At 46.9% G+C, this 23273-nt stretch overlaps 1 protein-coding gene across 5 annotated transcripts in view; it reads right to left on the reverse strand.

The window, feature by feature from the left end:
- Positions 1-659: 659 nt before the first annotated feature.
- HMGXB4 (HMG-box containing 4) overlaps positions 660-23273 on the reverse strand; it is a 36148-nt gene continuing 13534 nt past the window's right edge. For all 5 annotated transcript variants that reach the window (XM_004589560.2, XM_058673319.1, XM_058673317.1 and 2 more), the window contains 6 exons: positions 12472-12553; positions 11515-11579; positions 9935-10040; positions 9343-9512; positions 1842-1964; positions 660-1459 (listed from right to left, as the gene is read on the reverse strand). In XM_004589560.2, the coding sequence (XP_004589617.2) occupies positions 1415-1459; positions 1842-1964; positions 9343-9512; positions 9935-10040; positions 11515-11579; positions 12472-12553 (591 nt within the window). In that variant the 3' untranslated portion in view covers positions 660-1414. The remainder of the gene's footprint in view (positions 1460-1841; positions 1965-9342; positions 9513-9934; positions 10041-11514; positions 11580-12471; positions 12554-23273) is intronic.

Here is a 23273-nt window from a genome sequence, read left to right on the forward strand (position 1 = left end):
ATGCAAGCTGGCTGCAGGACCCCCAAGGTCAGCTCTGACGCCGCAGAACTTGCCAGCCGGGGGTGAGTTTTGGTTTCAGCTCAACCCAGAAGTGCTTGATTCTACCAACTAGGAATCCCAAGACTGGCTCTTGGGAACTAAGGGTGGCTGGGAATGTTAGCATTCCTTTGCATTTATCGTCTTGACATTATCGGAGGCCATGAAGTTCTGGATAAAGAATTAGAATCCCGACACAATGATTCCTTTTTGAGGTACAATACCTTAAAGTAGGTGACTGGGCATTTTGGGACAGATCAGAGGAACGAAGGGGGAGAAAACACAAATCTGTCTTCCACATGCTGTTGCTGGTGGAGGCTTTGTTATTAAATTATATATATACAACACAGAAATTTACAGGATAAATTAAGATCTAAGTGATTTAAAGAGTTAAATACACATAATTAAAATACACATTCACACACACATAAATAAACCCATATGAGAACTAAGTACTTCTTTGCCATTCACTTCTATGTGGAATGCAGAACAGACCATATCTGCCCACCAGCAGAACCACTGAGAGACCCAAGAATCGCACTAACTCAAGTCAACCTTCCTCAAATGCTGAGTAGAGCAAGGACTTTGCAAGGACTTGGTGGCCAACCCACTGTTGCCAATGAAAGAGGCTAACTCCCAGCAGTGTGCACCAAACACCCTGGGAGCTCGGAGCGTGTGCGGCCTCATGGCAGGCCCTGGCAGCTTCTGCTGTCCGCTGGGGCTCACCTCCGCTCTGCGGCCTCTACTGAGGCTGGGATGGTACCAATGATTACAATCGGTTTGGAGACATGGACATCTGGATGAACCCGATGACCCCTCTGCTCAGTTCAACTGAGCCATCTTAGTAACTACCATGCAAATGGTGTTTCATCTCCCACCCAGGTTGCTTCAGGTTGAAAGGCTTTGTACAAACTAACATCACTTGGCCTCCCCACACAATCTTTTCCATCACATGTCCAACTATAAGATAGGTAAGGCAAATGGTCAGTGATGGGCCTGGAGGTGTAGCTGAGCTTGGAAAAAACAATCATTTTAGCAGTCCATAGAGAGATGCACTTGGCACCCAGAACAAGCCCCCAGCCCCCAAGTTACATTGATTTTTAAGGCAGATTTGTCCACCATAGGAGAAAAAAAGGAATCCCAAGCCCACATTCAAGCCAAAGTTTCCTCTTGGTTAAACCTTTGCCATTTCATCAAATTATTTAAAGCAAAGTAGTTACAGTCCTATGTATACACTGTACATTATATATATATGTATGTATAGATATATAAAAAATTTAAAACCTACACCCAGAGGCCAGCAGAGGGATCTGCACAGTTATGTACACACAAACCGGCAAGGGCGAAGGACAAGGTTTCTGTCCCAGGCTCTTGGCTGTCACAGTCCAGGCATGATGTAAGCAATGTTGTCAAGCGTGTTTGACTGCAAAACAAGGAAAAACGGTTCAGTTGGTCTTGGCTTCCTGAGACATGTTACCTGGTTCAGCACAGGGAGATGAGAAAGGCAAAGTGGAGTCAGAGAAAACAAAGGGGAAGGAAGGTGGCATTCCACGGTCCTGCTGACTTCTCCCATCCTCCCAGGAACACGCAGTAGCAAACCCCTGACTGTGTGCAGCACAGCAAACAAGAACCGCAGGAGCTGCAGGAGCCTCTGCTGGAAGGCGGCTCTCCAGAGCACTGCTCTGGGAAATGGCAAGTGTTCTAGCCATGCATTTTACAAAATAGGATCACATTCCAGGGGCTGAGACATGAAGGGAGCCAAGCAGTTTGGTGCCTCATATTAAAGAAAAACAGGGGAAACTCACCAAGACTTGTTTGGGACAGCCATTCAGTTCAGGCAGTTGTGTGGTAAGACACGCCAAAGGGCCCAGTGCGCAGATGATGGAATCCAGAAGCACAGACAAGCTGCCGGATACGGCCACCATGCCCTGGAAGGAAAGGAGACCGTCACCAAACGCCACTGATGCTCTGTCCACCTTCTGGTGGATTCCTCATCCAGCTCTCCAAGTCCTGGGCGGGTCCAATCACACAAAAGGAAATTCCCACAAGAAATGGATGATACCTACTTTGCCTGCTTTAAATATTCCTAACCCATGTATGTTCTTACATGTCCTGGAGGAAGTCAGTCACTGCCCTTTCCTACACCTGGGCGTTTCTCCCTGCAGAGCTGCAGCCAGGTCACACGTGACAGGCCCCTGTGACAGAGCTCAAGTGTGATCGCTGCGAGGCTCCCACGGCCATACACACTCACGTTCAGACACACACAGGAACTTCTCCACGCAGGCAGCTCATTTTTGTTGACAGCTGAAGAGACCATTTACCTGGGTTGAGTTTTTCTCTCTTGAAAAAAAGAAGTGAGTTGGGTTCATTTCAACTTTAAATTTGCGATTCCAAAGACATGAGAGAAAGCAAGCTCATGCTGCAGAGCTCCCTGCCCGGCTCTTGTGCGCCCTGCTCTAATGACGGGCGCTGCAGGAAGAAGCCCCCCAGGTGAAGAGGTCTGGACAAGCCCGCACGGGACCAGGTCCTGGCCCCTCACCGCCTGCTGTGCCTGTGTGACAGCGCCGATGGCATCTGCAGTGTGGACGGGACAGGTGGTAGAATGTCTGGATGTACATGCTCAACAAGTACCGAAGCGACTCCTACGCTAACACCTTCCTCTCTGACACTGCACTCCCGGCTCCCTGATGGGTCTCTTCTTTCGGCTATTTCTCAGTCTCAACATGCCAGAAAGGGGATAACCTTCCCATCTGAGTCCACCACTCCTCCTAGCATCTACTTATCTGCCAAGGTCATCGCCATTCACACAATTGCCAAGTTCCAACGTCTTGGCCATCCTTGACTTTTCTGATCCTTCCTCTACCATATTTTTCCTTTATGTTTCCTAAGGGCAACAGTACATCGGGCAGTTAAGAACATGGACCTGGGGCCAGTGCAATGCTGAGGAAAGCTAATCAATCCTATTTGACATCCCAAATATGGCATGTCGCCAGTATCTCATATGGGTGCTGGTTTGAGGCCTGGGTGCTCCACTTCTGATCCAGCTCCTAGCTAATGGCCTAGGAAGGCAATGGATGATGGTCAAGGACTTGGGCCACTGAACTTACAAGGGAGACTTCTCCCTCTCTCTGTAACTCTTTCAAGTAAAAATAAATAAATAAAATAAAAGAGATAAAAGGAACATGGATTTGGTGGTCACTTTCCAAATTCAAGTCTTTGCTTCAATACCAATGGGCTTGACTTTAGAGTAAGTCTCCAGTTTTTCCTTTTGTAAAGCTGGAAGAAAAAAATTCTGCCTTATAGAGCTGCACTGTAAATTAAACAATCCATGAAAACTTTCAGTAAATATTAGTCATATCTTAATACTTTAGCCTTGCAGTTAGCTACAGCTAGGAGTCTCTGCCTGGTATGCTGGCAGATTCTAAGTGCCCTAAGGGCAGGCGCCATGTCCTACGGACCTTTGCAGTGTCTGAGCAAGCACTGATGCAGTGTGCACTGTAACCAGGAGAGCTCCTTGGGCGATTGAATAAGCACTCAGCAAGCACTTGTGAGTTAAACGGAAATCTCTGTCATGTCTACAGTATTGCTGTAATCTCTCCCTAATTCTGGAATCTCTGCATTCCCAATTTAAAGCAGAAGACATTGTTGGAGAAAACCAAAGGAGAGGTCTGAATATAAACTCCCTACTAAAAAACATTCCTGCTAAGCCAAACGCTTAGGTGGTGAAGAATAAATGTTTCAGACTCCCCAGGAAGCAGCTCTGGAATTCTGGGTTCAGGTCTTAACATTTTCTTTTTGTTTTAATATTTATTTTTATTTGAAAGAGTTACAGAAAGAAGGAAAAACAGAAAGAGAGATCCATTGTCTCATTCCCCAAACAGTTGCAATGGTTGGAGCTAAGCCAATCTGAAGCCAGAAGCTTCTTCAGGGTCTCCCATGTGGGTGTAGGGGTCCAAGGCCTTGAGTCTTCTGCCTTTCCTAGGCCATCAGCAGGGACCTGCATGGGAAGCGGAGCTGCTGGGACCTGAGCCAGGCCCCATATAGGATGCTGATGCTGTAAGCAGTTTAACCCATTGTTCCACAGCATTAGCCCTGCTAAGCCATGGTGCTAGCCCCAACTTCTCTTAATTTTCTACTAAATGTATTCCATATTCAAATTTTGACTCTACAATGACAAAACATATGGTTCATTTAAAAAAGAAGTATTTGCTTATTTGAGTGGCAGAGTGATAGAGATAGAGAGGGGAGTATGTGAGTGCCCCAGTCTGCTGGTTTACTTCCCAAATACCCACAACACATAGAGCTAAGCCAGCCTGATGCTGGAAGCCAGAGACTCAAGCCAGAGCTCCTGTGTAGTTGGCAGGAACTTAGGCACTGGCGCTGTCACCACTGCCTCCCCGGGTGTACATTAGCAGGAAGTTGGAGTCAGAAGCAGAGTTAGTATCACATCAAGGTGCTCTGCTAGGGGACCGATCTCCACAGGGATCACCTAAAGTCTAGAACAGCTTAAAGGTCTGGTTAAGTTGGGGGTGATTCTAGAGCCTTCTGGGGCTTTTCTTTTCTCTCTCTCGATTTATTTATTTTCGTTGCAAAGTCAGATATGCAGAGAGGAAGAGAGACAAAGAGGAAGATCTTCCGTCCGATGACTCACTCCCCAAGTGACTGCAACGGCTGGTGCTGTGCCAATCTGAAGCCAGAAGCCAGGAGCTTCTTCCGGGTCTCCCACGCGGGTGCAGGGTCCCAAGGCCTTGGGCTGTCCTTAACTGCCTTCCCAGGCCACAAGCAGGGAGCTGGATGGGAAGTAGAGCTGCCAGGATTAGAATCAGCGCCCATATGGATCCTGGTGCGTTCAAGGCGAGGACTTTGGCCGCTAGGTCACCACACCGGGCCCCAACATTTTCTTAATGCAGGATGTCTCAGCACAGCCAGGGCCCCAATCCTACATTAACTTTAGGGTGCAGTGTGACTACCACCTCCACTTCCCAGTGCCTCTCCAGACTCCCCGACTCAGTGTCCTTCGACAGTGGGCTAACTGCTCAATGACTGAACAAGGTGACAGGATGACACGCTGTCAGGAACAGCTGTGGAAACTTGCCATCCTCACTTCATTTCATTAGGGATTCAATCTCTAAATGAGTAACTACATAAATCAATGTTACCTCGGTCTGTATGTAATTTCAGGTGGCATACCAAACATTCTAAGTTTGACAGTTGTACACCCATTATAAATGTGCATTAGAAAAAAGTTGGAATCGCCACGTGACATCAAAGATATTACTACAAAAGCATAGACAGAGTTATTTAAAGAAAACTCTAAATAAGGAATCATTTAAGTGGTACGCAAACTGCAAGAATGTGAAGACTTACACAAATACTGAATTATTGGAAAAGATGGACTATGATGTATACGGTGAGTGACTGCTAAAGGATAGGGCTTTCTTTGAGGGGTATAATCAGGATGTTTGAGAATTAAACAGAGTGGCTAGTGGCTCCACAATTCTGTAACTATACTAAAATCTACCCACTCTGAACTTAAAGGGGAGCTTCATGGTATGTGTGTGATATCTCAGTAAGACTGTTAAAAAAAGAAGTAGCTCATAGAGCTTGTTAGGTTCTCACTCTCTTCCAGATAGTCCCACCCACCAGATCCATGGTTTGCCATTCTGTAGGTTAGGTTACCCATAATCAACCTCAGTTCCGAAGCATTAAAGCAAGCAATCCATGTTTTTAGCTGCCCATTGTTCGGCAGAATAGGATGATCTCTCCGTCTTGCTCCGTTCTGCCTGGGATGGGACCCGCCTCTTCTGCCTGCGCTTATCCAAGTGTTGTACACCATCTGCAGTCCCTGGCGTGCACTGGAGATCTTGGAATGTGATCCCACAGACAGTGAGGGACCACTCTCTCGTAGTAATTATTCACAAACCAAGTTTGTTTTAATTTGTTAATTGTATACATTTCAATGTGTTAATTGTATACATAATCCATCACCAATTAGACTAACTGAATATTATGCTATTCAAATTTTCTGCTCCCCAAGTTTTTGGAATAACGCTTAGGTACCTAACATATAAATACAAAACTAAATGGAAATATCTTTGAAAATCCAGAACACAAAAACAGTTTAAAAATAAACATTTTTGGGCCCGGCGGCGTGGCCTAGCGGCTAAAGTCCTCGCCTTGAAAGCCCCGGGATCCCATATGGGCGCCGGTTCTAATCCCGGCAGCTCCACTTCCCATCCAGCTCCCTGCTTGTGGCCTGGGAAAGCAGTCGAGGACGGCCCAATGCATTGGGACACTGCACCTGTGTGGGAGACCCAGAAGAGGTTCCTGGTTCCCGGCTTCGGATCGGCACAGCACCGGCCCGTTGCGGCTCACTTGGGGAGTGAATCATCGGACGGAAGATCTTTCTCTCTGTCTCTCCTCCTCTCTGTATATCTGGCTGTAATAAAATGAATAAATCTTTAAAAAAAATTTTACTTACAACTTTTTAGGAAAAATAGGAACTATTAAACATGAAAAATCACCAAAATATTTTATTCTGAAAGTATTTTTACTCACTAGTTATCTGGGCCTATATAAAAGTATTCAAGTTCTTTTGACACCTGTTAGATTTTCAGACACTAGCCAAATACTTAGACATTCACGTTCTCTTATGGCCTGGCTCTGGCACTGTACTGTTGAGTAATTCAACTGATGCACGGAGAAGCAAATGATTTGTTTATATTTCCGCAGTGATTGTTTTTTAAATTAAAAAATGGCTTCAGTAGCTTAGACTGATTTTTGCTGAAATGTCTTATTAGAACTAAACCCTACACTCCCCTGCTAGGGTGCAGCTCCTGCTGGTGAACATGAGAGCCAGGGCTGGGGGTAGGCCAGGCTACACAAGCTGGTAGCACCCACCAGGATATGTGGGGTCAGATTTGGGTGTGAGGTGGGCTGAGCTAAGCTGCAGTACCCGTACGTGTGCGCGAGAACTGCAGAATGGATTGGGCTGGGCCACAGCACATGCTGGCATGCGCAAAAACTGGGGATGGGGACAGGACTGGTGGGGGTTATTCAGCTAGGTCTCAACAGCCTCTTGGGGGCCTGAGGGCCAGGCCTATGGTGGGCTGGGCTGGATTTGGCTCCAACATTCATCGATTCGTGTCAGAGATGGGGGTGGAGGCGGAAATGACCAGGCAGCTGCATCCACCAGTATGTGCACTGGCTGGTGCAGGTGATGGGCCAAATCTGACCCTGCACTAGCTGGTGCACACAAGAGTCAAGTTTGAGGTCATAACAGGCAATGTTTCTTAGAAGACTCCTTAACTAGATAGCTAGACTTAAACCCTGGGTACAGGGAAAATCACAAGACGTGTGGTCTGACTTTGCAGTGCCTGTAGCAGGACTGGGCCTCCTCACTTGCTGATGTCTGTGCAGCGGTGAGCATAGCCAATGCACTCAGGGGATATAACAGCTAGCTCATCTAGGCCAGCAGAAGATGTCCAGTGCCTTGTCAGGTTGGAAAGCAGAACCACGCCTGCCAAGTTTTGCAACATGTTCCTGAATATGTAGATGCACTAAGATGGACTTGGTCAGCCAGCAGACCTCAGAAAGATTTTCTTAACTCTGGTGCTACGATGCTTGACAATGTCTCAGAATTATCAAAACAACCCAAGTAATTCCCTTGGAACATTTTCCCCCGTACTGGGGTTTCTAATGTGTGAAATGACTGACTATCTCCCATGCCTGGGTGCTGATTTGATCTGACAGCAAGGAACAACCCCCTCCTCACCCCAGGAGACACAGGAAGGAAAAAAGGAAGGGAACAGAAGCATCCATCCCACCCACCTCCCTCCACACCTTGACTCTCCCCTCACCAGGCAGAAGCCCACATGGCTATTCATCCCTCTCATCTACGTAAAGGAACCAAAAGCTGGGACCAGCATTGTGGCTTAGTGGTCAGAGCTGCTGTGTGTAATGCTGGCATCCATATGGTATCAGGTTTTTTTTTAAGATTTATTTATTTTTATTAGAAAGGCAGATTTACAGAGAGAAGAAGACACAGAGAGAAAGACCTTCCATGTGCTGGTTCACTCCCCAAGTGGCCACATATCAGCTGGAACTGAGCTGATAAGAAGTTGGGAGCCAGGAGCTTCTTCTGGGTTTCCCAGGTGGATGAGGGTCCTAAGGACTTGGGTCATCCTTAGCTGCTTTCCCCTAATCAGGGAGCTGGAAAGGAAGCGGAGCACTGGGACATGAACAAGCACCTATATGGCATACAGGTGCTTGCAGCCAGAAGCTAAGACAACTGGGCGATCACTCTGGCCCCATGGGTGCCAGTTTGAATCCCGGCTGCTCCATTGCTCTTCCAGCTCCTTATTATGTGCCTGGGAGTGCTGTGGAGGGTGACCCAGGTCTTTAGGCTTCTGAAGCCGCATGGGAAACCTGGAAGAAGTTCTGGGCTCCTGCTTTTAGCCTTGTCCAGCTTAGCTGTTGTGGTCATTTGGGTAGTGAGCCAGCAGATGGAAGACCTTGCTTGCTCTGTCCCCTCCTTTCTCTGTAACTCTGCCTTTCAAAAAAAAAAAAAAAAAAAAAAGAGCTAAAAGCTGAACTACTACTACATTACTGAGTTAGTTGAAAAGTTGAAAAGGCAGTAAGGTTAAAGTTGAATGATCATGGAAATGAAACATGGCAGCTTTGCAGGTTCAATTTTGTTTTTTAAGGATTTATTTATTTATATGAAAAGTAGAGTTACTACACAGAGAGCCATCATCTGCTGAGTACATCATTTATATGAATAGGAGGGGCATTTTGAAAGTGAAGGCTAAGGGACAAAGACATATATATATATTAGGACAAAGACACCAGGAGGGCTCCCGCGTACTTCCCAAGCAGGGAAGGCAGAGTCGGAGCACGGTAACTTCCCCGCAGGCTGCTTTCAAAGAAGCACAAGAACTCTTTATTCTCTGACAATCTAATCCATTTATTCAAAAATTCACTGGAAATATATAGAAAAATACAAACTACAAGTAATCAAAATCACTGTGGGATCTGTATGCATATTTTCCACTGGAAAAAAAATTAGTTATAGGGTACTTGCATTTCTTTGTTTCACAATTTCAATAGGATGGTATTAGTGTCAACTCAGAGAACCAGTTAGTAGACACCAAAACTCTGCCTGTTTCTAGTGCTGCCACTCCCTTGACCACTGCAGCCTGGCGACACTTAGCAGGAAGTAGTTCCTCAGTGTATGTAAATGAGCCAACAGATCACATCACGCGGGGTCTGCCACAGTGCTGCCACACTGGTGCCAGTGGTACCCACCTCTGTCTCCTGCAGGCGGTGTCCAATGAGGCTGAGCGACTCTCCTAGCAGCTGGAGATGCGCAGCCACATCAATGGGCTCTGTCTCAGGGGCTTTGGCCGGCGAGGCTGGTAATAGCAGGGTGGTGGGTGGGGACTTCTTTTGGGGTGACAGTACTCCTGCAGAAGAAGCTGGGAACAGAGAGATGAACTTGAGAAACTTGCCTACCATCTGGAGCACCACAGAAGTTCTTTGTGATTTTCTTTTTCTATGAACTGACTATACCACGCATCAACAAAACTACACCCTGTGGGATGAATGAATCTAGCCCATGATCTCCTTTTGTGTGGCCTGTAAGCTAAGACTAGTTTACATTGTTAAATGGTTGCAGAGAAGATAAAGACCAATCCATGAGAGAGAAAGCAAGTGCTACACCAGGCCTGTAATATTCACTCTCTGGAACTTGGCAAAAAGGACATGCTTCACATGTCCTAAATGTGCACATCTGTTTCGCAGACGATGAAGTTTAGTACCAACACCTGGGTATCAAGGTGTGCTTCCCTACACAGTGCCTCCGAGGAGAGCTAAGGCTTGCGGGCAGTGTGGTCATCACCTTTCACTCTCACGGAGCCTTCGGAGCTCGATGCTTTCCGCTTCACAGTTGTGGCTTCTGCTTTGTTCTGCTTGTGCTGCAGATACTGAGCTTTTTGTTTCCAAATCTGTAATCACATTGGTGCTCGATAAATTAAGGACAAGAGTAAAAGGAGAGCAGTTACAGGAGGACGGGGCAAGGAGGGGAAGGGCAAGGAGTGAGAGCAGCAAATGCAGGTCTCTGGATGGCCTCTGACCACTGATGGGGGAGGAACTCTGCTCACTGCTAACACGAGTCTCAGGTCTGACTTTCAGATCACTGAAACGTAAAAGTACAGAGACAACACGTGGCTCGTTACACTGTCCCTGAGGTTCAAGCATGTGCTCTAACCTCCTGACTGGCACTGCCCGTGGCAGAATAACAATGACATGGAACACAGAAACCAAAGATAAATGATCTGGGTTTTAAAAAAGTGTCATTTCATGCAGAAGAACTGTACCTTACAGCGAGATGGCGAGCCCTGCTCCTACGCCACCCTCCCATCCTCCAGCTGGAAAGACTGGGAGTGTACTGGCCATGAGGAGTGACCCGCCCTCCAGCTTCCCACAGCACATGCTTGCTAAGGGCACCCGCGTGTGCTCGCTGTGTGCAGCGTGACCTTCCTCAGTTCCCAGACCAGGGATGACCTGTTAATGTTTGCAGTAACCCTGAATTCAGATTCTCTCTCTCTCTTGCTGATTGATTTATTTCAAAGGCAGAGTTAAAGAGAGCGAGGGCAAGACACAGCAAGAGAGAGGATATCTTTCACCTGCTGGTTCACTCTCTAAATGGCTGCATTAGTCAGAGCTGGATTGGTCCAAAGCCAGGGGCCAGGAGCTTCTTCTGGGTCTCCCATGTGGTAACAGGTGCCTAACCATTTTGAACCATCCTCTGATGCTTTCCCAGGCACATTAGCAGGGAGCCGGACCAGAAGTGGAGCAACTAGGATATGAACCAGTGCCCATATGAGATGCTGGCATTGCAGGTGGTGGCTTAACTTGCTAAGTCACAATGCTAGCCCCCAGATTTTTTAAATCTATTTTCACTCTTTCACAGAGAGCCCAAAATGGTCAAAAAAGCTGGAGTTGGGCAGGTTTGAAGCTCAGAGTCAGGAGTCTCTTCCAGGTCTCCCATGTGGCTGTAGGGATCCAAGGACCTGAACCATCCTCTGTTCTTTGCTAGGTGCATTAGCAGGGAGCTAGATTGAAGTGGAGCAGCTGGGACTAGGACTGATGTCCATATGGCATGCCAGTGTCAAAGGTGGAGAATTAACCTGATATGCTACTGCACCAGCCTGTCTTTAACACTTGGAATCATTACCTAAGTTAGGTCATATTTTGGCTCAAAAGTAACACTGATGGAAAAGAAAATTAGACCAAGCTAGAAAAGACAGCTTCCTTTATAGCTAAATCCTCATTGAGGGTAAGTGGAAATAAACCATTTTTCAATGATTTATAATTTTTTTCCCTATTTTTTATGTTGTCTGACCACACGGTCTACAGGAGTACCCCACATCCAGGAAGGCAGGAAACAATGAAGGCACGTCTGGACAGTGTACTTACCAGTTTGTCCTTTTCTGGCAATTGCTTCCACACTTCAGCCAGCTTTTTACTTAGTTCCCCAAAATCTGGCATAAAAGAGTAAAAAACCCAATGCAATAAAGGGTTAACTGTGTTAAAAAAGAAGATTATTGGGAGCAACAATTAGAAAAAAGATTTTGAAGAATGCATTTAAACATCACAGCATTCTTTCAGAAAACTAAAGCTAAGGCCATTACTTTTCATCGAATTTTTTGCTACAGCAAAGGGACTGTTTCGGGGGATGACCGGCGGGGCTCACATCTTCCCACATGTGCTCCAAAGGGGTTTCTTCCTTCAGCATCCTTTTATTTGGCTGCACAACACAAGGTCTGCCAACTTACAGACAATCTCTTACAGAGAACTGGATACATGACGGCAGGTTTTACCAACATCCCAAGCATCCTGTGATCACGGATCAGGAGCCATGCACCCTGCCTACCAAATCCCAATTTGATGCTTTACAAAGCACAGTCGCATGTGTGCTCTGCAGCCACCTTGTGTGGTGGGTACTGCAGAGGGGCAAAGGAGGCTTGCAGGGGTTAATGACTTGTCTAGGCCTCTGGCCTCATCTTTTTCTCGCTTAATTTCGTATACAGACACAAACACAAAGGACAGAACACAGGCCATCTCAATGTAACTGAGCGCCCAAGCGCAGTTAGCTGTTACAAACAGCTGAGGATCCTGGGAATGAATGCTGATGTACACTGCATATGCACTGTGCTTTTCGGGTAACATTTCAGTTTAGAGTTATTCCCTTACATAGTTTAAGCCGTAGGTACAACTAGTCTCTGTCACAAATGCTGAACTGAGGCAAAATCTAAAGTGACTGCAGAACTGAACGAAGCAAGGAGATTTGTTTTGTCACACTGTGGGAAGATGCTGCCTGCTGACTGAGCGACAGATGTGACACAAACAGCCTAACATCAGAAAAGTGCTTACCTATGCCTGGGTGGTCGGCCACGATGGTCACACGGTACTCTTTGCAGAACACCTGGTAGGCCGACATGCTCTTCTTTTTGGGCTAGCGCCAGAGGAGACAGAACAGGGCACAGCATCGTCAGAGGAAACACATCTACACACTTTTCCACCCAAAGTAGTAACCATCTTTCCCAAACTAGGTAATTTTGAATCCATGCCACATATCACTCAGAAATGAGTATCAGTTTTACTTCCAGCAGGTAACAACTGTATGTTAAACTCTCTTTGTATTCTTCAGCTTGTAGCAGCTACATGCTGATGCTCAGTAATTCTTCCTATAGAAAACATTGTCTCATGAAATTCTTTTACTCCTTTTCTAAAATTTTTACTTTTTTTGAAAGTAGAGTTACAGAGAAAAAGAGAAGAGAGACAGAGAGATAGTCCATCCACTCATTCATGGGGCCAGAGTTGTAGTAGAGCCTGGAAAGTTGCCACCTGCAAGGCCAGCCTTCCACATGGATGCTGCTTTGTGTCCTGGCTGCCTCCACTTCCGATTCAGCTCCTTGCTAATTGCCCAAAAAAGCAGCAGCAGATGGCTCAGGTGTTTGGGGCCTTGCACCCATGTGGCCTTGAGATCCAGATGAAGTTCCAGGCTCCTAGTTTTGGCTTGGCCCAATCCTGGCCACTGCAGCCATCTTGGGAGTGAATGAGTGGATGGAAGATCTTTCTCTGTAACTCTTTTTATTTTTATTGCAAAGCCAGATATACAGAGAGGAAGATCTTCCATCTGATGATTCACTCCCCAAGTGAGCACTACAGCCGGGCTGAGCTGATCCGATGCCAGGAGCCAAGAGCTTCCTCTTTTGGGTCTCCCATGTGAGTGCAGGGTCCCAAGGCATTGGGCTGTCACTGACTGCTTTCCCAGGCCACAAGCAGGGAGCTGGATGGGAAGTGGGACTGCTGGGATTAGAACCGGCGCCCATATGGGATCCTGGTGTGTTCAGGGCAAGGACTTAAGTCACTGGGCTACCGCATTGGGTCCTAAATAACCTTAAAAAAATTATTGAAACAAAAATGGAAGCGCTACACATTGAATGTCTGGGATATAGCAAAAGTAGCATTAGAAGGGAAGTTTAGGAGTCAGTACAGTGACGCTGTAAGCCGACCCTCTATCCCATGGTGCTGGCATCCCAAATGAGCACCAGCTCATGTCCTGGTTGCTCCATTCCTGATCAAGCTCCCTGCTTATGGTCTGGGAAAGCAGCCAAGAGTGGCTCAAGTCCTTGGGCTCCTGCACCTGTGGGGGAGGCCTAGAAGCAGCTCCTGGCTCCCAGCTTCAGATTGGCTCAGCTCTGGCCGATGTGGCCACTGAGAAGTGAACCAGTGGATGGAAGGCCTTTTCTTCCCCTCTCTTTTCTTTGTAGAATCTGCCTATTAAATTTTACACACACACACACATACACACACACACACAATTTAAAGAAGGGAAGTTTAGCTGGATGGGAAGTGGAGCAGCCAGGATATGAACCGGTACACATATGGGATCCTTGCACTGCCAAGGTTAGGATTTAGCCACTAGACTATTGCACTAGTCCCAATAAGCAAAATCTTTTTTTTTTTTTTTAAAGACTTTTATTCATTTTTATTACAGCCAGATATACACAGAGGAGGAAAGACAGAGAGGAAGATCTTCCGTCCGATGATTCACTCCCCAAGTGAGCCGCAACGGGCCGATGCGCGCCGATCCGAAGCCAGGAACCTGGAACCTCTTCCGGGTCTCCCACGCGGGTGCAGTGTCCCAATGCATTGGGCTGTCCTCGACTGCTTTCCCAGGCCACAAGCAGGGAGCTGGATGGGAAGTGGAGCTGCCGGGATTAGAACCGGCGCCCATATGGGATCCCGGGGCTTTCAAGGCGAGGACTTTAGCCGCTAGACCACGCCGCCGGGCCCAATAAGCAAAATCTTAAACAATAATTAAATAACTAAGTGTTAAGAGAACTCACCTCTTCTTAAGCATCTATTTTGCTTATCTATGAAAATCAGATTCACATAATTTCCATTTAAGAAGAGCGAAATCCATGTCCCTTTTAGCTTTCATCTCTAGTTCTTTAATTTCTCTGATCTTTTAGTATCAGCTATAGATTACCATTTTATTACACTTTTGAGGTTCAAGGTGAGAACAAATGACTGAAGGTAACTCTGACAGTCAATATTAGATGAACTGCTTTCATGTCAACAAAAGGGCTTATATTTTTAAAAGACATGTTTGCTCTTCATCGCATTATGACAATGCCAAAAGGAATGTATGACTTTTGAGAAACAAAATCAAATCTACTTTAAGCCAGTCCAAAAGGAGAAGTATAAAATAAAATTACCATATATGAAATTACCATACATTGATTAAATGTGTGGTAACTAAACAACCATACATTCCATTTTATAACTACCCACAGAGAGAGGGGACAAAGGTAGGCTCTCTTAGCTGCAAGGGGGCATTAGACATTATCTGTCCAAATTTCTCATTTTAAGGATGAGAAAAAATAAACTCAAAGAAACAGTGAGTCATCCAGAGTCCCGAAGCTAAGCCACCAGTGACGACCAGCCTGCTTTCGGGGCCAGGGGGAGAAACCACACTGCTGCCTTATAGATGAAGTTCTCCCTTACTGAGGGGCGATGCCCCTTCCTCCCAAGCCCATCAGCAGGCACCGATGACCACCCCACCACCTGCGGTCAGGCCTGGTCATAATGACTGGACACGTAGGGCTTTACATGCTCCAGGGAACTCTAGTTTGCTGCAACAGATTCTGTGGCCAAAACCAAATCAACACAGTCCTGCCTCCTCATTTCTGCTTTTTTAAAGAAAGCTTTTCATACACTTTCTTTGCCTTACTTCTGAATGTTGTTTCTATCAACTATCCTCCAAGGGTTGACGGCCGAAAGACATGGGCAAGGGCTCCTGAGCTCACTGTGAGGCATGGAAACACTCCTGCCACAAACTCTACGGTGAATGCTTGGGACAGAGAATGGACTTGAAAAACCGTGGCATGTTTGCTAAAAATGTACCTTCAAAATTTTATAATCTTGGGCCTGGTGCAGTGGTCTAAATGGCTAAAGTACTCACCCTGAAAGCGCTGGAATCCCCTATTGGCACCAGTTCTAATCTTGGCAGCTCCCTTTCCCATCCAGCTCCCTACTCGTGGCCTGGGAAAGCAGTTGGCCTGGGAAAGGATGGCCCGAAGCTTTGGGACCCTGCACCCACCACGTGGGAGACCTGGAAGGAGTTTCCGGCTTCACATCAGCTCAGCTCCAACCACTGCAGCCACTTGGGGAGTGATTCAGCGGACGGAAGATCTTCCTCTGTGTCTCTCCTCCTCTCTACATATTTGACTTTGCAATAAAAATAAATAAATCTTAAAAAAATTATAATCTTTTTTTAATAGTTTACCTGTGTGCCTGACATTTCTAGGGTACATGATGAAAGAACAGTGTTCAAAGCCTGTATATCGCCCAATCTTTCCCTACTGCGAATCAATCTCATAATTAAATATTGACAGCATAGAAAGAATATGTGCTTGAGAGCTCTCACAGCTCATCGTGCCCCACTACAGAGCCTGCAAGGAAGGCATTTAGCAATGTTTTCTCAAGGATAATCCAGTCAAAGGTTAATCGTTCCTATCTCATAAGGCTGTCCATATCTGTAACATGAAATTTGAATGTGCTACATAAAACCAATCACATTGCTTGGCCAATGTATCAGATCAAAATTCACACAATGAAGAACGGGGTTCCCCTGTGATTCTCACAAGGCCTTTGTTCTACTATCTAAAAGCCAGGCACCACTGGCTGAGTAACTGGGCTGGCGTGGCTATGGCAGGGATAATGAGAACTTTCAGACGCAGACCTCTTTCTATGTGATAGTGCAAAATAGGAGAAAATACAGGAAATCTAAAGTTTAAAAGCCCAGAGTCTTGTCCCAGCTACACCACATACAAATTACTTCATCCTGGATAAAACACATGACAAGTGAACAGCTTTCCTGACATGTGATAGTAAAAGTATTTCAATGAAAAAAACAGGAAGCCTAGAGACCAAGAAGAAGAAAAGGTTTGAAAGGTGAGAGAAAAAGAAAGTACCTTACTATACACTGTGGCCTCCATTTAGTAACACGTATTTATTTAGGGTCTACTCTGCGCCAGACAATGGGACCACAGCCAGGAGTGAGCTAATAGATGGGCAGGTCAATACACCATGACAACAAGTATTCTGCTACTACAGGGCGGCGCTGGGTGCGGCGGGAACAGGGAACAGGAGTACTGCATCCAGTGAGAGTCCGAGAGCCTTGCGGAAGAAGTGACGTTTAATCCCCATCTGAAACGAAGAAGGTAGATGAAGCGAGGTGAAGGCACTCTAGGGAGAGGGACAGGAAGGAGGAGAGAGATCAGAGACGCTGCTGGAGGGGCAGGCAGGGCTCACACACAAGGGCCTGTCTAGCATCAGAGAGCCAGGCCTCGTGCGGGAGACAGGCCTGCACTTCAGGACTGCAACGAACACACCAGTGAGAAGATACAGAAGGGGAGTTAGGTACCAGAGGCCACGCCAGCCTACAGCCAAGACAGGGGCTGCAGACCGAGACTGGAAAGAGGCGGCACATGTGGCAGGACGGAGATGGGCCTTGACACTTGATCTTGCCAAAAGGCCAGTAGCGAGGAGACTGGCCTCTGGACCGCAACAGAGCTGGGTTACAATCCTGACCACGCCCATCACTAAAAAACCTGCCTCACTCCTGGGAGATTTCAACCTAAGTTTAACTTGGAAAACCATACTTAATGGGAAGGTGGGAACTAATCCAATGGGGCTTTGCACTTCAGCAGGTATTTAATGATGCTATTTTTCTGGTGGGCAAAATTCAAGATGGTCCCAAGGGTGCCCTGCCCTTAATGTGGGCAAGCCTAGTAGCTGTGGTAGGTTATCAATCTCAGGACTATGTCACGTGGTAGAGGGGACTGTGCAAATGCTGAATTACTCAAAATACCAGAATAGGGCCCGGCGGCGTGGCCTAGAGGCTAAAGTCCTCGCCTTGAACGCCCCGGGATCCCATATGGGCGCCGGTTCTAATCCCAGCAGCTCCACTTCCCATCCAGCTCCCTGCTTGTGGCCTGGGAAAGCAGTTGAGGACGGCCCAAAGCTTTGGGACCCTGCACCCACGTGGGAGACCCGGAAGAGGTTCCAGGTTCCCGGCTCTGGATCGGCACAGCACCGGCCGTTGCGGCTCATTTGGGGAGTGAATCATTGGATGGAAGATCTTCCTCTCTGTCTCTCCTCCTCTCTGTATATCTGACTTTGTAATAAAAATAAATCTTTAAAACAACAACAACAACAGCAACAATACCAGAATAGGCCTGCCCTTGGTCAGGGAGGAAAAACTGGGGTTGGTGCTGCGGCACTGCATGCCAAGCTGCTGCCAGAGTCCCACATCGGAGGGCTAATTCAACCCACCTCCCTGCTGATGCACCTAGCAAAGCAGCACATGACGGCCCTATTACCTAGGTCCCCGCCACCCACGTGGGAGGATGGACGGAGCTCCATGCTCCTGTCTTGAGCCTGGCCCAGCCCGGCCATGGAGGTCATTTGCGGAGTCAACCAGCAGATGGAAGATCTGTTTTACCCTCTCTGTCACTCAGCCTTTCACATAAATAACATCTTAAAAAAAAAAAGATACTCATGATGCTATATTTTAGAAACAACCAACAGACTGTAAAGTTTATTTTGGAAACACAAAAGACCCAGGGTTCTGAAGAGGTGACAAGGTTGAGAGAGGACACTACTTCTATACTCCCCACAAACCTGTGGTAACCAGGACAGTGTGCCGTCAGCGAAAGAACAAACACATCACCAGAACGGAACAGGGACCCTAAACACAGCTACGTGAACATCCCTATCTCTGATGGAAGGGAGATAAGACGTAAGTATCTTCCACAATGATGCTCCAACAACTGGACACCCATAGGCTGAAACAATAAATAAGTGAACCCAGTCACAAACCTTTTTTTTTAAAGGCTTATCTTACTTTTATTGGAAAGGGAGATATACAGAATAAAGAAGATAGAAAGATCTTTCTAGGCTTGGTGTGGTAGCCTAGTAGCTAAATCCTCACCTTGCACCCACTGGCATCCCATTTGGGTGCCAGTTCATATCTAAGCTGTTCCATTTCCCTTCTAGCTCCCTGCTTGTGGCCTGGCAAATCAGTAAGTCCCAAAGCCTTGCGACCCTGTGCCTGTGTGGGAGACCAGAAAGAAGCTCCTGGCTCCTGGCTTCAGATTGCCTCAGCAATGGCTATTGTGGCTATTTGGGGAGTGAACTGGTGGATGGAGGATCTTTCTCATTTTTCTTTGTAAATCTGATTTTCCAATTAAAAAAATGTTTAAAAATGTAAAAAGGGAAAAAAAGAAAAGAAAAAACTCCCAGAAGACAATACAGGATAAAAATCTAGATGATTTAGGATTTGGCAGTTCGATTAAAAAATGACCTGGGAGATTGAGAGGTCATGAGATAGGGCCGGAGAAACACTGCTCTCCTCTCCAATGGCCCGCAGCAGCCAGGGCTTGGGGTTCAACCCAACCCTCCTACCTGGCCACCATCACTGCTGCTTCCCCGGAGTCCCAGCACTGTGAAACGGGTTCTGGGACCCCCAGTGACTGCCTTCCTGCAGGCCAAACACTCACCCCAGTGACACCATAGGCATGGTGCATTACAGAATAAAAGCATCAACTAGATTTTGTTACTATTAAAAACCTCTGGAGCTGGGGCTATGCCACAGCAGGCTAAGCCACTGTCTGTGAACCCCACAGCCTCTACGTGTGACAGTTTAGGTTCTGGTGGCTTCACTGTCCATCCAGCCCCCAGTTAACACACCTGGGAAAAAGCAGCAGGAGATGGCTTGAGTGTTTGAACCTTGCCACCCACATGGAATATCTGCGTGGAGTTTCTAACTTCTGGCTTCTCCCTGGCCCGGCCCCAGCTGTTGTACTCATTTGGGCAGTGAACCACACGATAGAAAACCTTTCTGCTTCTCCCTTTCTCTCTCATAATTCAGGCTTTCAATTAAATACTAAAGAAAGAAAACCACCAGATTGAAAATATGAGTCATCAAATTCTCAAATTCCTACCTCCCCCCCACCCCCCAAATCACAAATGTTTGCTCAGGGGCTGGTGTGGCGTACAAAGAAGGTGAAGCCGCTGCCTACAGTGCCAGCATTCCGTATGGATGCTGGTTGTAGTTCCAGGTGCTCCACTTCTGATTTGGCTCCCTGTTAATGCCTCTGGGAAAGCAGAACATGACCAAGTTCTTGGGTCGCTGCCACACACCACGTGGGTGATCTGGAAGAAGTTCCTCGCTTCTGGCGTCAGCCTGACACAGCCCTGGCCTTTGTGGCCATTTGGGGAGTGAGCCAACAGACAGAAGATGTCTCTCTCCTTCTAACTGCCTTTCAATAAAATAACTAAATCTTTTAAAAAAGATTTAGTTATTTTTATTGGAATGACAGTTTTATTTTTATTGAATGACAGAGAGAATGAGAGACAGAAAGATCTTTCATCCACTAGTGCACCACTCCCCAAATGGCTGCAAAGGCCAGAGCCGAGCCAAAGCACAGCCAGGAGCTTCTTCTGGGTCTGCTATGCAAGTGCAGGGGCCCAAAGCTTTGGGCTATTCTTCACTGCTTTCCCAGGCATATGAACAGGGAGCTGGATGGGAAGAAGAGCAGCCAGGACATAGGCCAGTGCCCACATGGGATAGCGGTGCTGGCAGATGAAAAATTAACTAACTGAGCCATCATGCCGGCCCTTAAACAGTTAAATATTAAAAAAGAAACCAAACTAAAGCAAAACAAAAAACTTCTGCTCTGTGACACTGTTAGAAGTACTACAGGATAATAAACAGATTGGGAAAAAATATTTGTAAGAGACATATCTGATAAAGTATTGTAATCCAGAGAGTTCTTACAACAATAAGAAAACAACCCAAATAAAAACTGGACCAAAGAGCTTACACCACGCTTGACAGAGGACATGCAGATGGGAAACAGGTGTGGAAAAGATGCCACAAGTCATATGTCATCAGAGAAATGCAAAATGAAATATTGAGATACCTGCACACGCCCACCCAAATGGCCCGGATCCAGGACACTGACAGCACTGTGCCCTGGTGAGGACGTGCAGGTGCAGGGACGCCTGGTCACTGCCCGTGAGGATACAAAACGGCGCAGCTGTGCTGGAAGACAGCTTGGCGGCTTCTCAGAAAAGGAAGCCTGCTCTGATGATGCGAGGTGTCAGGTGTGTCCCTTGGGATTTACTCAAAGAAGCTGAAACTTGGGTCTACACAACAACCCACACAGGGGTCTTTATGGCAGTTTTATTTGTAGTTGCTAGAACTACAATGTAGTATATCCAGACAACAAAATATCATTTAGCACCAAAAACAGAGTTATCAGGTCATGAAGACATGGAGGGAACTGGACTCAGTCCTATTAGGTGGAAGCAGCCAACATGAGAGGCAATGCACGGGGTGACTTGACTAGGTGACTGCCACTCTGCAGATAAAGCTTGTGCAAAGGCAGAAATATGGCCAGCGGTAGCCAGGGGAAGGATGAAGAGGTGGATGCCGGATTTTCAGAGCAGTTGACACTGTAATGGTAGACAGGTAGATACAGATCACTGAACACTGCCCAAACCCACAGAATGTTCCATACCAGCGGTGAACCTTCAGGCCCACTGAGGATCTGTGAGGATCCATTGCGTCAATGTGCGTTCATCAGTTTCAGCTACCCTACACTCTGGCAGTGACTGTTCAAAGTAGGACAGGCTGCAAGGGCACGACACCAGGCCGTGCGGATGTCTTCTGTACTTTCCTCTCAAGATTGCTGTGCATCCAAAACTTCTGCATAAAAACAGCCTTAAACCCCCTACCTAATTTCACATGTAAAAGAAACCATGTTAAACTAGAACCCTAGACCCTGAGGAGAACCCAGTTAAGCCTTACAAAACTGTGAAACAAATGGATGCTGTTTCAAATGGTTATGTTTGTGGCAATTTGTCATGCTACAAGGAAAAACTACCATAAATTCTTTTCTACTCTGTATTTTTCAAAAATCTGTGGTACCCTGAAAGTCAATATAAGCTTTTTTTTTTTTTTAAAGATTTACTTTTATTACAAAGTCAGATATACAGAGAGAAGGAGAGACAGAGAGGAAGATCTTCCGTCCGATGATTCACTCCCCAAGTGAGCCGCAACGGGCCAGTGCGCGCCGATCCAATGCTGGGAACCAGGAACCTCTTCCGGGTCTCCCACACGGGTGCAGGGTCCCAAAGCTTTGGGCCGTCCTCAACTGCTTTCCCAGGCCACAAGCAGGGAGCTGGATGGGAAGTGGAGCTGCTGGGATTAGAACCGGCGCCCATATGGGATCCCGGCGCGTTCAAGGCGAGGACTTTAGCCACTAGGCCACGCCGCCGGGCCCACTCTTCTTTTTAAACACTTTCTTGGGCCCAAGAAACACTGGATACTCAGGCTATCATGGGTGCTCCCCCTGCCTTCCACTCCACTCTAAGGACCCACACACTGCGCTGAGTGGGGCATGAGATTTAAAAAACTTGCTTTCCCCAAGCAGTTTCTGTATGTCTCTCTGTGTGGACAACTCACTCACTCAAGCGTGATTCTGATGATTGCAGCTGTAATTCCTCAACAAAGTTATGGCTCCAGGTCATCTGTGACTTCCTTCATATGGTGTGAAGAGAAAGCAAGAAGCAGCTATGATGGACTTCCTGCTGGACAGGGTATCTGCTAGCCTTTGCCAAGGAGTCTTTCTAAGAACTTTCTGGAGAAGCTCTACCTATCATCTTCTTTATGTGCTGATCCTGGAATCTGACCATCACAGAGGATGCATCTCCACCCTGTGGACCGTGGACCTCGTGGTCACATTTTAAATTTAAGGGTTAAACATTTTTCAGGGCACATGCCATTTTCCTAAATTAGTAATAAGAAAAACACAAAGAGTGGATGCAGGTTAAGACACAAAACATCTCCAGGAATTCCAGTTTTCCCACTCTAAGACTTTCCTATGCCAGAAAACAATAGGCCTGGAGCAATGGCTCAATGGCTAAATCTTAACCTTCAAAAGCTGGATTCTCATATGGGCACCAGTTCATGTCCTGGCTGCTCCACTTCCCATCCAGCTCCCTGCTTATGGCCTGAGAAAGCAGTGGAGGACGGCCCAAAGCCTTGGGACCCTGCACCCATGTGGGAGACCCAGAAGAAACTCCTGGCTTCAGATCGGCTCTGACTATTGCAGCCACTTGGGGAGTGAAACAACAGATGGAAGATCTTTCTCTCTCTCCTTCTCTCCACAAATCTTATCTGATTTCCAATAAAAATAAACATATCTTAAAAAAAACAAACCCTACTGATGGGTACCACAGTTACAGAAAGTGGGTGGACACCACAGTGACCTCAGTCAGAGATCTGGCACGTCCCGCAAGCAGCCAAGGCCATGTACGGGCCAATGATGGACAAAGGCCAACATTCCCTGTCCTATCAGGACCCAAGCAGGGCTGATGCCAGCACCCATGGCGGGGGGGGGGGGGGTATAACACCTTTGTCTCCGCTACCCAGCTTGTCTTTCCACTTGCGGTCCTCTCCCCTCCTGTTCATTCCTCCACCATATGGGAAAGGCCCAGGAATGGACTTCTCTTCGCATAATAAAGGTCTGTTGATAGTTGGCTGGTATTTTCTTTTTTGGGTGGTCGGCACATCTAACACCTACCATCTCTCT

Source organism: Ochotona princeps, chromosome 15 (assembly GCF_030435755.1).
Source record: "Ochotona princeps isolate mOchPri1 chromosome 15, mOchPri1.hap1, whole genome shotgun sequence".
Lineage (NCBI taxonomy): Eukaryota > Metazoa > Chordata > Mammalia > Lagomorpha > Ochotonidae > Ochotona > Ochotona princeps.